Genomic DNA, 12,914 nt, shown 5'->3' on the forward strand with positions numbered 1-12,914 from the left:
GCTAGCTTCACTGCATACGTATCTAAGTATCCCAAATGATATTTAACATAGTATTATTCTAAGGTGACAAAAAAGTTCCCTCTTTGTCATGTTTTTTAAAAAAATAGTCTGCTTTTTAAGACATTTCATATTGATGAGCTATTAAGAAAATTCAAGGCCGGGCGCGGTGGCTCACGCCTGTAATCCCAGCACTCTGGGAGGCCGAGGTGGGAGGATCGCCTGAGGTCAGGAGTTCGAGACCAGCCTGAGCAAGAGCGAGACCCCATCTCTACTAAAAATAGAAAGAAATTATCTGGCTAACTAAAAATATATATAGAAAAAATTAGCCGGGCATGGTGGCACATGCCTGTAGTCCCAGCTACTTGGAAGGCTGAGGCAGGAGGATTGCTTGAGCCCAGGAGTTTGAGGTTGCTGTGAGCCAGGCTGACGCCACGGCACTCACTCTAGCCCGGGCAACAAAGTGAGACTCTGTCTCAATTAAAAAAAAAAAAAAGAAAGAAAATTCAAGATACTCCTCACAAAGACTAGCAGACAAACTTAATGGCCTAAATAAAAACAAAATGGCTCATCTCTACATGAATTTCTCTTCTACCAATTTTTAGATTAGAACAAGATTCTTGTGTACGTGTGCCCCGACATTTCTCTCTAGTGAAATGTTATAAACTAGACCTGTCAAGTTTCTGGAGGTGTGAAATTTAGTGACAGCAAGCTATACATTTCAGCTTTATAAAACTGGCAAAAAATACTTTGTTGCTTTTTTGAAAGACTAAGTCAAGATAGGCCCCTGAGTTGCCTGTGCGCTGTCACTGGGAAGCCTGATGAGTGCTTCCCAAGGTGTGGCCTGGCCCCTGGATGTGCTGCGTTGGCATCGCCTGGATGCTTGTTAGAAAGGCAGATTCTCCCACCATCCCAAACCCAGTGAATCAGCCTCAGAGTGGAGCCTAGACATCCTGGTCTTAACAAGTGAGAGTTGGATGCAAGCTCAAGTTTGAGAAGCCACTGCTGGAGAAGAAAGCAAAATCTAGATGCTTTACAGCTGTCTCCAACACAGGCCTGGGCTGACTTGCCTGGGCAGTAAGCAGCTCAATTCCTCCCTGGGGGCCCTGCACCTAAACCAAGCTTAACTGCCAGGAAAGACAACACTCAGTAACCCCTCCCACCCCAACTCTGGCCAGAGTCCTCAACTATCCATGTCCCTTGCCCTATAGGTACCTGAACTTGAGTCCCCAGGACTAAGACTACACCTTAGTCGCAGGAAACCATCTCACCTCTTCGGCCATCTGCAGAAGTGCTTTATTATTGTTTTCCCATTTGGTACGCCATATTGTTGTTTCTTTTTCCAGTTTTTTAATTTTCTTTGTCATCTATAAATCAACACAATTGCAAATTTAAATTCCAAGTTCCATTTCTTAAATCGACACTCCATCCCACCATACAAAAATGTCTTAATGCCCGTCCCCTGCACCTGCCTCGCCCAGCTGACAGCTGTGCCTGTCTGTCGGTAGCAGAGCTCATCTCAGAAGCTCCTAGGGCGGAACCAAAATAGGGGTTTCGTATTATGAGAAAGACAAATTTAATCTCAATTCCAGGGGCAGCAACACTGAACTCTGTTAAGGCCGGAGGTAGCAATAGACAAGTCCTCCTGCTCTCCAAGTTGTGTGAAAAATGCCCACGATTGTGAGTTTTCTCTTCATTAAACTAATTCCTCAGATTCTTGGGATGAATGATTTTTAGCCCCACAAAAGATGAAGAATTGATGCTCTACCACAACCTCCGACATCAGCTTCAAACCAGAGGCAGCATAATTTAGTAAGACTCCAATGACCAAGAAGTAGTAAATCCTTGAGCTTTGGTCATCCTCACAACCCATAAGACTGTTTTACTTCCCATTTTGCTAAAGTGAGTCCAAAAATCAGGGAAGTGTTCTTAAGCCTATGCTACCAGAACACAGTTTTCAGAAATTCAGAATGAGATTTATCTATGCCCGTCAGCCACATTCGCAGTGTTCCTTCATCCATCGCTGACTGCACACCAGCCCTGATCCAAGTCGGGCACTGAGCCAGGTGCTGGTAAGGGATCAAGGGTAAGATGGCCAATGCCTGTGCCTTAGGTACACACAACTGCCGCAAGGCAAATTGGGACAAAGGCTGTGGGAAGATCGGGGTTGAGAGCTGATCCACAGTCCAGTCCCAGAGGATTCTCCAGAAGGATAGCAAATTTGGGAGTCCCCGTCTGGAACTCCGTTCCGCCTCAATAGTGAGCCCGGGCTGGACTCCAGATGACACTTTTGCTATGCCTGACAGCTCCCCCCCTCCATGGGAGCCTGAAAGGACTGGCAGACAGAACTAATCTGCTGCTCATGGAATTCTCCAGATTACTAGGTCTAAAAATACCTAAAGATGGTAATTTGAGCACCCTTCAACCACATGATAATTGAGCACATGTTAATGAGCCAAGCACTGTTTGAAATACTCTATTTTATGAAGGGTGGGTCTTTTTTTATACCATTTTTAACGATGAAAGAACAGAAAGACATGGAAAGGTTAAATAACTTGTCCATAGTCACACGTTGTATGATACAACTGGGACGTCAATCCAGAGCACACACTCTCAACCACTAGGTAAACTCTGTCATGACTGACATATGTTGAATTGTTGACCGGGTGCCAGGCACTGCTGTACTTCTCCCACCCAACACCATTTTTTAAAGTCCCCCATTTTATGGGGAAAATGCCAAGTAAAATAAGGGTAAATGGATGACTGTATGGAGATTTATGTATAGAACTGGTTCTTAGTTTGAGATCAAAGATATCTCTTTCCTTAACATAGGCAGGAAAATGCAACAAAAGCCAAAGAATTGGTTTGGTTGGGGGAGAAAATTCAGTAAGAGTGAAGTTAAGAAAAAAAGAAAAGCTAAAGATAGGTAGAAACAAACACTGATACATTTATCAATTAATGATAATATATATTTATTTTTCTGGACTTGGGTATCTTTAAATAATTTTATCTCCCAGGACACAGTTCTGTGAAAGGACTGAAAAGTGATCCTACAAAGTGATTAAAACAAATCAAACAACAAATAAACAAAAAAACCCATCACTTTATTTCTAATGACAAATTATATTAAATAGAGGATTTCACTGTAACAAAAATAGAATTAATTCCAAGAGCATAGCGATCATTAGCTACATGGGATACTTTGAGGGCAAAATGACCGAAAATGCCACCGGAGGATCAGAAAAGATAAACTTAAGACAGAATCACAACAAACTCATCCAAGTAATAATTATACTTCAAAGAGCTTATATAAATTACCTTTTATGTCATATTCTACTAAAAATATGCAAATACCTTTTCCATTTCCTGCCTGAAGGTTGTAAATAGTTCATTGCTTTTTGCCATGGTAGTCTGGAATTCTTCAAACTTATCCATATAGAGAGAAAGCTATAGAAAAAAGTATGAAATATTCTGAGTTCCATGTAAACAATTCAAATTCCCAAACTTTCAAATGAATGTAATATGGTTAAATGTGATTTACTGGTTAAAAGTGATAGAAATAAGAACAAATGCACACCCAATCCTGGGACACCAGACACAGATGGCTAAAGTTCTAACAACCCACAGAAATGCATTAAAACTTAGGAAATAACATGGTAAGCGCAGAGAATGAGATACTCTTGGGAAGGACGGCCACATTTAGGTAGCAGGAAAAGGAGGTGACACCAAAGGAAACAAAATGACTCAGGGTGACACAGATCACAAACAGAAGCTACATTGGTGAGAGCACAACAGAATCGGAGCTAGCCTGGGGGCTTGGTAAGAGGGCCCTCTGTGACTTCTATTGCAGCATTATCAATGACTCGCACGTTCAAGAACATCATCCAAAGCCATCTGTAGACTTTACACCTTCTCCACACTGATTCTCATCCTCATTTACCTGGACAACTGAATGTGTTGGGCCGATAAGTGAGGGGTTCAAATCTCCTAGACACTTTCCGGCATGATCATAACTTATGGTGGAAAGTTTCTAAGATTTCCACTGACAGTTCCTGAATTTTCACTCTAACTTAGGCTAGCTTTATAGGAAGTTAACATCACCACATTGTAAAACTTGCCCAAAGAAAAACAGTACTCCAAAGAGATGCTCATGAAGATTCACGGCAGTCTCTATGAATCAGTGTATTTGAAAGCTAATTTAGAGTGCTTAAAGAAACTTATTATATAATAAACCTTTAAAATAAATAATACTTTTTCAACAGAACATAATGTAGTTTTAACTGAAAAAAGGGTGAATTATAGGTACAAACGCCTAATTTTGCCTGTCTGTAAAGACATGGGAAGTCTCTGCTATACCTTTTTCTTTGAGTAAGGAAACAGCACTTGCTACTCATTCCATGCAAGGCAGCCACACAGAAAGATCCAAGAGGGCAACCCTACAGGACCTGGACTGAAAGGAGGGAGGGCCGTGATTAAAACCACCACCACCACAACTCTACGTGGGAGCACACTGTGTGGTCCTATGCAGGATCTTTTCTTTTTTTTTTTTAGACACTCAGGCTCACTCTGTCACCCAGGCTGGAGTACAGTGATGTAATCACAGCTCACTACAGCCTTGAACTCCTGGGCTCAAGTGATCCTCCCGCTTTAGCCTCCCAAGTAGCTGGGACTACAGGCATGTGTCACCTCGCCTGGCCATATGCAGTTTTCAGAATAGGTTATGTGCTCATAGCACAAAATTCTAAAGGTGTTAGGTTAAGCTATACAAAATTGCCATTTTATATGTCAAAGAAGTCAAATATTCTTGACTTCTTTTGCAATTTCATGTGGTTCAACTTGATACAGAGGAACTAAAATCTGGAGATTTATCAGTTTTCCTTCAGTGGGAAATCAGGTGACACACGTGGGAACAGACCGAGAAAGAAAAGAAGTATCTAGATTGCCCAACCATCGAAGTCTGCCCCGAGACCACGGATTTCCTGGGACGCGGGACTTTTAGTACTAAAGCCAGGGAAGTCCTGGGCAAACAGGGATGAGTTGGTTACCCTAAATGAAGTGGAAAATCCCAAAAGGGACATGTGATCTCTTACTCAGTTCTGGTCAGCTCTGGCTGGGAAAAACCAAAACCATCTTAGAGGAGATTCAAGGTGTGTATCAAATGAACCAACAATTTTTCTTACAAATTCTATCTTCTGCTGCCAAGTTACCTGCTGTTTTAGTTGTACTTCTTGCTGTTTCATTTGTTCGTATTTGTGCCTGGATTCTGTTGCTTCTTTTAATAACTAGAAAACAGAAACATTCTGGCAAAATGCTAATAGTAATTGCAGATATCTACAACGTTGAATGACTGACCATACAGTTAGGCTTCATCCTTCTAGAACCACAAATCTGTAGATATTTTTATCTGTATCTTCAATCTGTCCCACTTGTTAACACAGGAATGTAGGAATAATCTTTTACTGCTAAAGCAGAAAAAGTACCCTGGAGACCTAATAAGGTTTATAAAACCAGAGTTAAATTATTGTATTTTAGGTGAAAATAATTAGATGTCTAGTATTAGCAGAGAACATGGCCAGGGATCTTGACATTATCCGGGGGACGTAGAATGCCCCTGTACTCCCTGAGAGGGAAGATGAGGCAAGGTGAAAGTGTAGGGAGCAAAGCAATGAGATCTGACACTCAGTTCCGGAGCACTTTTTTTTAAAAATGGGGGAGTGGGGATGGGCGCTTTCATTTATACACAGTACTTGGGTTTTCAAGAAAACTATATAGTAAAGCTGCATAGTAGGCACTTGTGAAATTCAGTCCTTGAAGTAAACTGTCACACACGTAGTCCAAAGAAGCTTTGAAAAGTCCTGTTGAAAGTACATACATGTGCACACGTATACGTGTGTTTGTGTAAAATTTATACTCCAGCTTTGGACGTAATAATCATTTTTCAGTTGAGCACTGAATACCATTGTCAGTTCCTGTGAAAGGACCACACTGGGAAAACCGTGTCTCTCTGAGCCCTAGACTTACACTCAGCATGACACATTCATAACACGAGGGCCACGCAGGAACGGAGTCTTCACTCTGTGCTCACCTTGGGGCCTTGGCTACTTGAGTGAACACTGGGTCAAACAGTCCAGGTTATTACAATCATTTATTTCTTTTATTATCTTTTTGGATAAGCACGTATAGTTGAATTTGCACATATTAAATATACATACCTAATAAGATTTCCACTGTATTCACAATTATTGACAAGCAATATAATGTGAACATACACTCTGGAAACAATGCTGAGTGATTAGGGTATAGAGAATTCTGTTAAAATTTTATCAGAAATGATATCAGAGTAAGTAAACAAATGGTTTCCCTAGTTTCAAGTTACTTGTTTAAAAAAAAAAAAAAAAGTAACCATATTTAGGAGACCTATGTTTGGTAAGCTTGTTGTTAAACTGAATTACCAAATTTAATATGCTAAATACTAGCACAATTCGTGAAACTGATGACCACTACCTAGGAAGTGAAATAAATAAACATAGAAAAAAATCAAGCAAGTGCAGGTCTTTCCACTGACATGGTCTAATCTCTCCAGTGTGTGTGTGTGTGTATTTTTTTTTTTTTTTTTTTTTTTTTGAGACAGAGTCTCGCTTTGTTGCCCAGGCTAGAGTGAGTGCCGTGGCGTCAACCTAGCTCACAGCAACCTCAAACTCTTAGGCTCAAGCGATCCTACTGCCTCAGCCTCCCAAGTAGCTGGAACTACAGGCTCATGCCACCACGCCTGGCTAATTTTTTGTTTCTATTTTTAGTTGCCCAGCTATTTTTTTTTCTATTTTTGGTAGAAACGGGGTCTCGCTCTTGCTCAGGCTGGTCTTAAACTCCAGACCTCAAGCAATCCTCCTGCCTTGGCCTCCCAGGGTGCTAGGATTACAGGCGTGAGCCACTGCGCCTGGCCTTTGGCACTTTTGTTGAAAATCAATTGACCATAGATGTATGAGTTTATTTCTGAACTTTTTTTTTTTTTTTTTTTTTGAGACAGAGTCTCGCTCTGTTGCCCGGGCTAGAGTGCCATGGCGTCAGCCTCGCTCACAGCAACCTCAAACTCCTGGGCTCAAGCGATCCTCCTGCCTCAGCCTCCCGAGTAGCTGGGACTACAGGCATGCGCCACCATGCCCGGCTAATTTTTTCTATATATATTTTTAGTTGGCCAGATAATTTCTTTCTATTTTTGGTAGAGACAGGGTCTCGCTCTTGCTCAGGCTGTCCAGTATATTTTCTATATAAAAAGTTAAATACAAACAAACACCCGAATGCTTTCTAACTCACTCTCTCTCCCTCTCTTCTCAATCTAGAGCAAAAAACCAATCAGCATGCCCCAGGTGCTACATTAAACATAGAATAAGTTTAAGCATTTTAAATGGCTTTGGTTACAATTTTGGCAATAATTTCTTAAGAAGTAGAACTGATTATACTTAAAAATATACTGTACTTGGGAGATGGACACTTTAAATGCCCTGACTTGATCACTCCGCATTATACACATGTAACAAAATTTCACATGTACCCCATAAATTTGTACAAATAAATAAAAAAAAGAAGTAGAACTTACAAACTCTCTTTCTCGCTGATGTTTTTCATCAGCTTCTTTTATCAGCTGTGTCGTTTGCTGAAGTTTGGCATCCACAAGCTGTTGTTGCAGTTCCTTATGTTTGAACACTTTATCAATATGCTACGGGAAGAGGAAAAATTTTCCCATCATTTACCGAAGAAAGGAACACAGTGGAGAGGAAATAATACAAGTTACAACATCCTGGCCGGGCGCGGTGGCTCACGCCTGTAATCCTAGCACTCTGGGAGGCCGAGGCGGGTGGATCGCTCGAGGTCAGGAGTTCGAGACCAGCCTGAGCAAGAGTGAGACCCCGTCTCTACTAAAAATAGAAAGAAATTATATGGACAACTAAAATATATATATACAAAAAATTAGCCGGGCATGGTGGCGCATGCCTGTAGTCCCAGCTACTCGGGAGGCTGAGGCAGTAGGATCGCTTAAGCCCAGGAGTTTGAGGTTGCTGTGAGCTAGACTGACGCCACGGCACTCACTCTAGCCCGGGCAACAGAGTGAGACTCTGTCTCAAAAAAAAAAAAAAAAAACAAGTTACAACATCCTGCTTTCCTGCTAATACCACTGTAGCTAAGAACACTGGGTCTTTCTGTCCCTGTGCTAAAAGGAGTGACTCTGCAAACCATCCCACAGCCACAGGAGCACTGCCCTCTCACTGCTGCCCTGTGCCTGGCCCTGTCAAAGGTGGGCTATCCCCATCACCAGCTTTGTACTTCCTGTGTCTGCCCTACGCTGAAAATAAGGCTCAAACTGCATCAAGATAAAGAGATCAAACTATTACACCCATACATCATGTACACAATTCCTTTTTTTCTCCCCATTAAATTTTCTCAAATTTCTCAGCCGGAGGCAGCATGGCATGATGGTGTGTGGCCCTGGACAAATTCCTCCCCATGCTGAAGCTCACTGCCCTTGTCTGGACAAGGGATACTCACAGTAAATGCAATGGTTGAGCTATGTAAGGTGGTTGGTGCCTGGCACACATTAGACATCAGTATTTGCAAACAAAATTGTTAAGGGGTTACTGATGTACAATAATACCATCAGAACAATTCCCTCTCTAGCTGAAAATGCTAGCTGGTAATAAGGTAGCCTAAGTACTGAGGAGAGCACAGCAAATAATTGATCTTCACCTGCAAATAATTTGATCATTATTAATTATTTCCTGACCAAAAAAAGAACATTCTATAATATTAAAAATAAATGAGACTCACAAATAATATGATTTAAAATATCTAACTTTTAAATTCACTACATCTGTGATGAGGCAAACTGTCATCTTAAACAAGAATAAAAATCGTTTTTTAAAAATTGAGGGCTTTATAATCTAATAAAAAGAGAATTTAACCTCTAAGATAAAAAAGTTTCTTCAATAAACACATTGCAAGAATGAAAAAGAGGAAACCTATATTTTAGAGACTTGAGACATACAAACCAGTGAAATGGATGGAATTTGGATCTTGTTTGAAACAATGTCTTTTTTAAAAAGGAGACAATTTGAAAAATTTGAACACTGACCAGATATTTATTATTAAATAATTAACTTTTCAGGTGTGAAAATAGTATTGTGGCAATGCTTAAAAAGAGTTCTTATCTAGGTTCTCATAGTAAAGATTGGAAAAACAAAAAAGAAAAGAAAATGAAAGAAAAAATAATTAAAAAAAAAAGAATGCTCATCTTTTTGAGCTACACACTCAAATACCTATGAATGCGGGCCGGGCGCGGTGGCTCACGCCTGTAATCCTAGCACTCTGGGAGGCCGAGGCGGGTGGATCGCTCGAGGTCAGGAGTTCGAGACCAGCCTGAGCAAGAGCGAGACCCCGTCTCTACTAAAAATAGAAAGAAATTATATGGCCAACTAAAAATATATAGAGAAAAAATTAGCCGGGCATGGTGGTGCATGTCTGTAGTCCCAGCCACTCGGGAGGCTGAGGCAGTAGGATCGCTTAAGCCCAGGAGTTTGAGGTTGCTGTGAGCTAGGCTGACGCCACGGCACTCACTCTAGCCCGGGCAACAAAGTGAGACTCTGTCTCAAAAAAAAAAAAAAAAAATACCTATGAATGGAATAATATGACACCTTGGATTTCCTTCAAAATAATCCAGGGGAGTACAGATGAAATTATGGTTTCATCTGCTGAAGCCATTTTTTTAAGCTTGCAATTTTCCATAATAGTAAGTCTATATAAAAAAAAAAGGCAAAAGACTATGAAAGTGATAAAAATAAAACCTTTCTTAAAACTAGCAATTTTTGAAGGGCTATAAAACTATAAATTAATATAAAGTTTGAGTTGAAAACTGGATAAAGTTATAGAGAGATGCCATGATTTTTTAAAATTTGAATCAGCTATCTTTTTTTAAAAAAATGGATAATTCCAGAAATGGATCAGCAATTTGAATCCATTTCTGTAAGGTATACAACACACACAAAAGCACAAGATTTTATTAACTTTAAAGGCATTTAAAAGACCTAAAGCCTCTAAGCCTCTAACCCTGTCCATCTGACCTCTAATCCAAAAGTGAGGAACTTTAAAAAACAGGTTAGCACCAATTTCCTTATCTGGACACCACCTCTGAACTTCCAGACTAGATTGTAAAATAATTGCAAAAGTCTGCATTGGAGGCCGATGGCCAAGTTCAGCAGCTGTGGGTCCTTCCAATAAACTTTTTACTTCAATGGGTGTATGTGTGAGGGCTTAGAAATAGGATCTAATAGTATTAAACCCTCACTTAAAAAAAAAAAAATAAACTGACTTTGGGAGGCCAAGGCAGGAGGATGGCTTGAGGCCAGGAGCTGGAGACCAGCCCAAGCAACACAGCAAGACCACATCTCTACAAAGAATAAAGAAAAAAATTATCCAGGCGTGGTGGTGCAAATCTATAGTCCCAGCTACTTGGGAGGCTGAAGCTGGAGAATTGTTTGAGCTCAGGAGTTCCAGGTTGTAATGAGCTGTGATCTCGCTACTGCACTCCAGCCTGGGCAACAGAATGGGACCCTGTGTCCGGGGGGCGGTGGGGGGACAAATCTGAAACATATGTATACAGGTGTAATGCAATGGTAGTGGATACTGTATAGATTGTCATAGATGTCTAAGATACAGGGTATTTTGGGGCCAACTATTTATTCATTATTAGTCTGGATAAGGGGAAACCATCTGTATGCTAAAATTGCAACCTTCCAATGTCACATGGAAGAGAAGTAGTAGTTAACATGTCTCCTAGAAAATTACCTCACCTATCCAAATCCAGTGACGCCAGGGCCATCAAGTGATGACTGCAATTAGTCATTCTGGTGGCGTGGTGCCTGATTATTTTCTATTAAACCACTGACTTCCATCCACTATACATACATGAAAGTTATAAAACATCCCATGACAGTGGTTTTACATTAGCAGTGAACGGTGAAGATTTTGCTAATGCTGAGAAGGTGTTGAAACAAACACTGGTACCTCTTCCCTCAGTGCGTACTGCTCGATGAGCTTCTTCAGCTTCTCTCCCAGTTCGATGTTCTCCTGCCGGAGCTTGGTATTGTGGATGTCATGCTGCTCCAGCTGGATCTGGATTTCATTTAAAGTAATCTGGAAATGTGTAGTTGCTTCTTTACGTCGTTCTTCTTCCTCTCGTGCCTGCTGCATATTTTCCTCCTTATTATCCAAAATAATTTCTGTTAATGGTATAGTCCTAAAGATAAGATTCTCACAAAAGCAGCTGCTGCGATGTGGGTTCATTTATTGCTGCCCCGCCGTGTTGCTTCTGAACTACCATTGTTGCCCCTTGTGTATGACCAGAAGGCCCTCATGTAAAAGCAAGCACCTTTGCCTAAGTAGAGTAACCAAGAGACGCACACACACCGTCCTGCTATACAGTGAGCACCATGTGATTATCTAAAGTTCACTACTGTCCCTCCTGGCTGGTCATGCAGTGCATCAGCTTAGATCAGCCTGAAGAGATACTGCCCCATTTGCAGCTTACCTTCTGGGTCACACCTTCCACACCCTAGAAGGCAAGGGACAAATGGAATCTTTATTTTAAAAAGCTTACTTTCAACTCTTGCTGGGATACAAGTGTCAAAAAACCTGCACATGTCTAAACAGTTATCAGTCCACTCAAAATACTGATTTACCATGGGAAAAAAATACCACCTGCTTTAATTAAGATCTCAATCAAGGGTTCAAAAGCAAAGAAGAAAATAAGGACTCCCACATCAGGTGAAAATCCATTTTCAGTGTGCTCCTATATTCTAGGGCCTTGGGGATTTGTTTGGGGGGTGGGAAGGTATGTGATCAGAGATCCTGCTCAAAGTCATACACAACTATACACAAGGACAGGCCCATCCCATTCTCACAGGCAGATTCCTTCTTGTGGCTTTGCTCTTTTTCTCTCTTCCCCTGGTGATACCAACTAATCTTTGGGTACCTGTTCCCACTTTCTTTATAATCAGCGAAGGTGTAAGTGCCATTCTAAAAGTATTTAGCAACCGAATAGCTGGGAGTGGGACTCAGGCAATGCAGCCATAACATCCACCCAAGAGTTCAGCAGGAGTTCTCCCTTCTCAAACTCACTTTAACTCAAGTGTGTAACTAGTTTCTCATTTCGCAGCAGCTTTTCCTACATGGTGATCAGCAACATCAGTGGTCAGCAGAAAATTGGCAACTCTAAGCTTCCTAAGCCATGGCTCTAAGCAGCAGAGCCTTAGGCATAAACATCAATCCCATCTAGACTCCCTGTGACCAAGTATGAGGTAACTAAGGAGCTCTTCCTTGAACAGGAAACCCAAACTCACGTAGTAACAGTTGGTTTTTCATTTATAATGACTTCACACATGGCATCAGCCCAAGCAAAAGAGAAAGCAAGGCAGTATCTCTGTCTCTAAGTAGAGACAAGAATTTATTTCAAATAGGTACATGGTGATTATAAATCAGCTAATCCCTCCCGAAAAACAGAAAACTGAACCAACTAACCTTTAATGTCTTATTGTGACGCTGAAGTTCCCTGCAAAGAGACTCTAGTTTGCTTCTTGCCAAGATAGCCTTGCTGTGTTCACTCTGCAAGTGAACTTTCTCTTTCACAATCTGGGCTTGCTTCTTCTGCAGAATCTTCATTTGCTTCTGAACATTCCTGCTCTCCTCCAGCTAAAATTAACAAGCACTTTACATTTAGGAAGTATGGTAAAAACCTTAAGAGTTATGGCTGTAAGAATTATAACAACAGCTAAGGAACACATTTTCAAGAAGCCAAATAAATGTGGTATAATATTTTATTTAAATTGTTTCATGCCATGCTATGCTGCCAACCTTCTCTCTTTTCCAGT

At 40.9% G+C, this 12,914-nt stretch overlaps 1 protein-coding gene across 2 annotated transcripts in view; it reads right to left on the bottom strand.

Annotated features, from left to right (window-relative positions):
• Nucleotides 1-12,914, bottom strand: part of TXLNG (taxilin gamma) — a 45,232-nt gene that overhangs the window by 1,636 nt on the left and 30,682 nt on the right. For both annotated transcript variants that reach the window (XM_069462790.1, XM_069462789.1), the window contains 6 exons: nucleotides 12,565-12,735; nucleotides 11,053-11,247; nucleotides 7,595-7,714; nucleotides 5,205-5,279; nucleotides 3,352-3,444; nucleotides 1,269-1,364 (listed from right to left, as the gene is read on the bottom strand). In XM_069462790.1, coding sequence (XP_069318891.1) covers nucleotides 1,269-1,364; nucleotides 3,352-3,444; nucleotides 5,205-5,279; nucleotides 7,595-7,714; nucleotides 11,053-11,247; nucleotides 12,565-12,735 — 750 coding nt within the window. The remainder of the gene's footprint in view (nucleotides 1-1,268; nucleotides 1,365-3,351; nucleotides 3,445-5,204; nucleotides 5,280-7,594; nucleotides 7,715-11,052; nucleotides 11,248-12,564; nucleotides 12,736-12,914) is intronic.

Source organism: Eulemur rufifrons, chromosome 30, assembly GCF_041146395.1.
Source record: "Eulemur rufifrons isolate Redbay chromosome 30, OSU_ERuf_1, whole genome shotgun sequence".
NCBI lineage: Eukaryota > Metazoa > Chordata > Mammalia > Primates > Lemuridae > Eulemur > Eulemur rufifrons.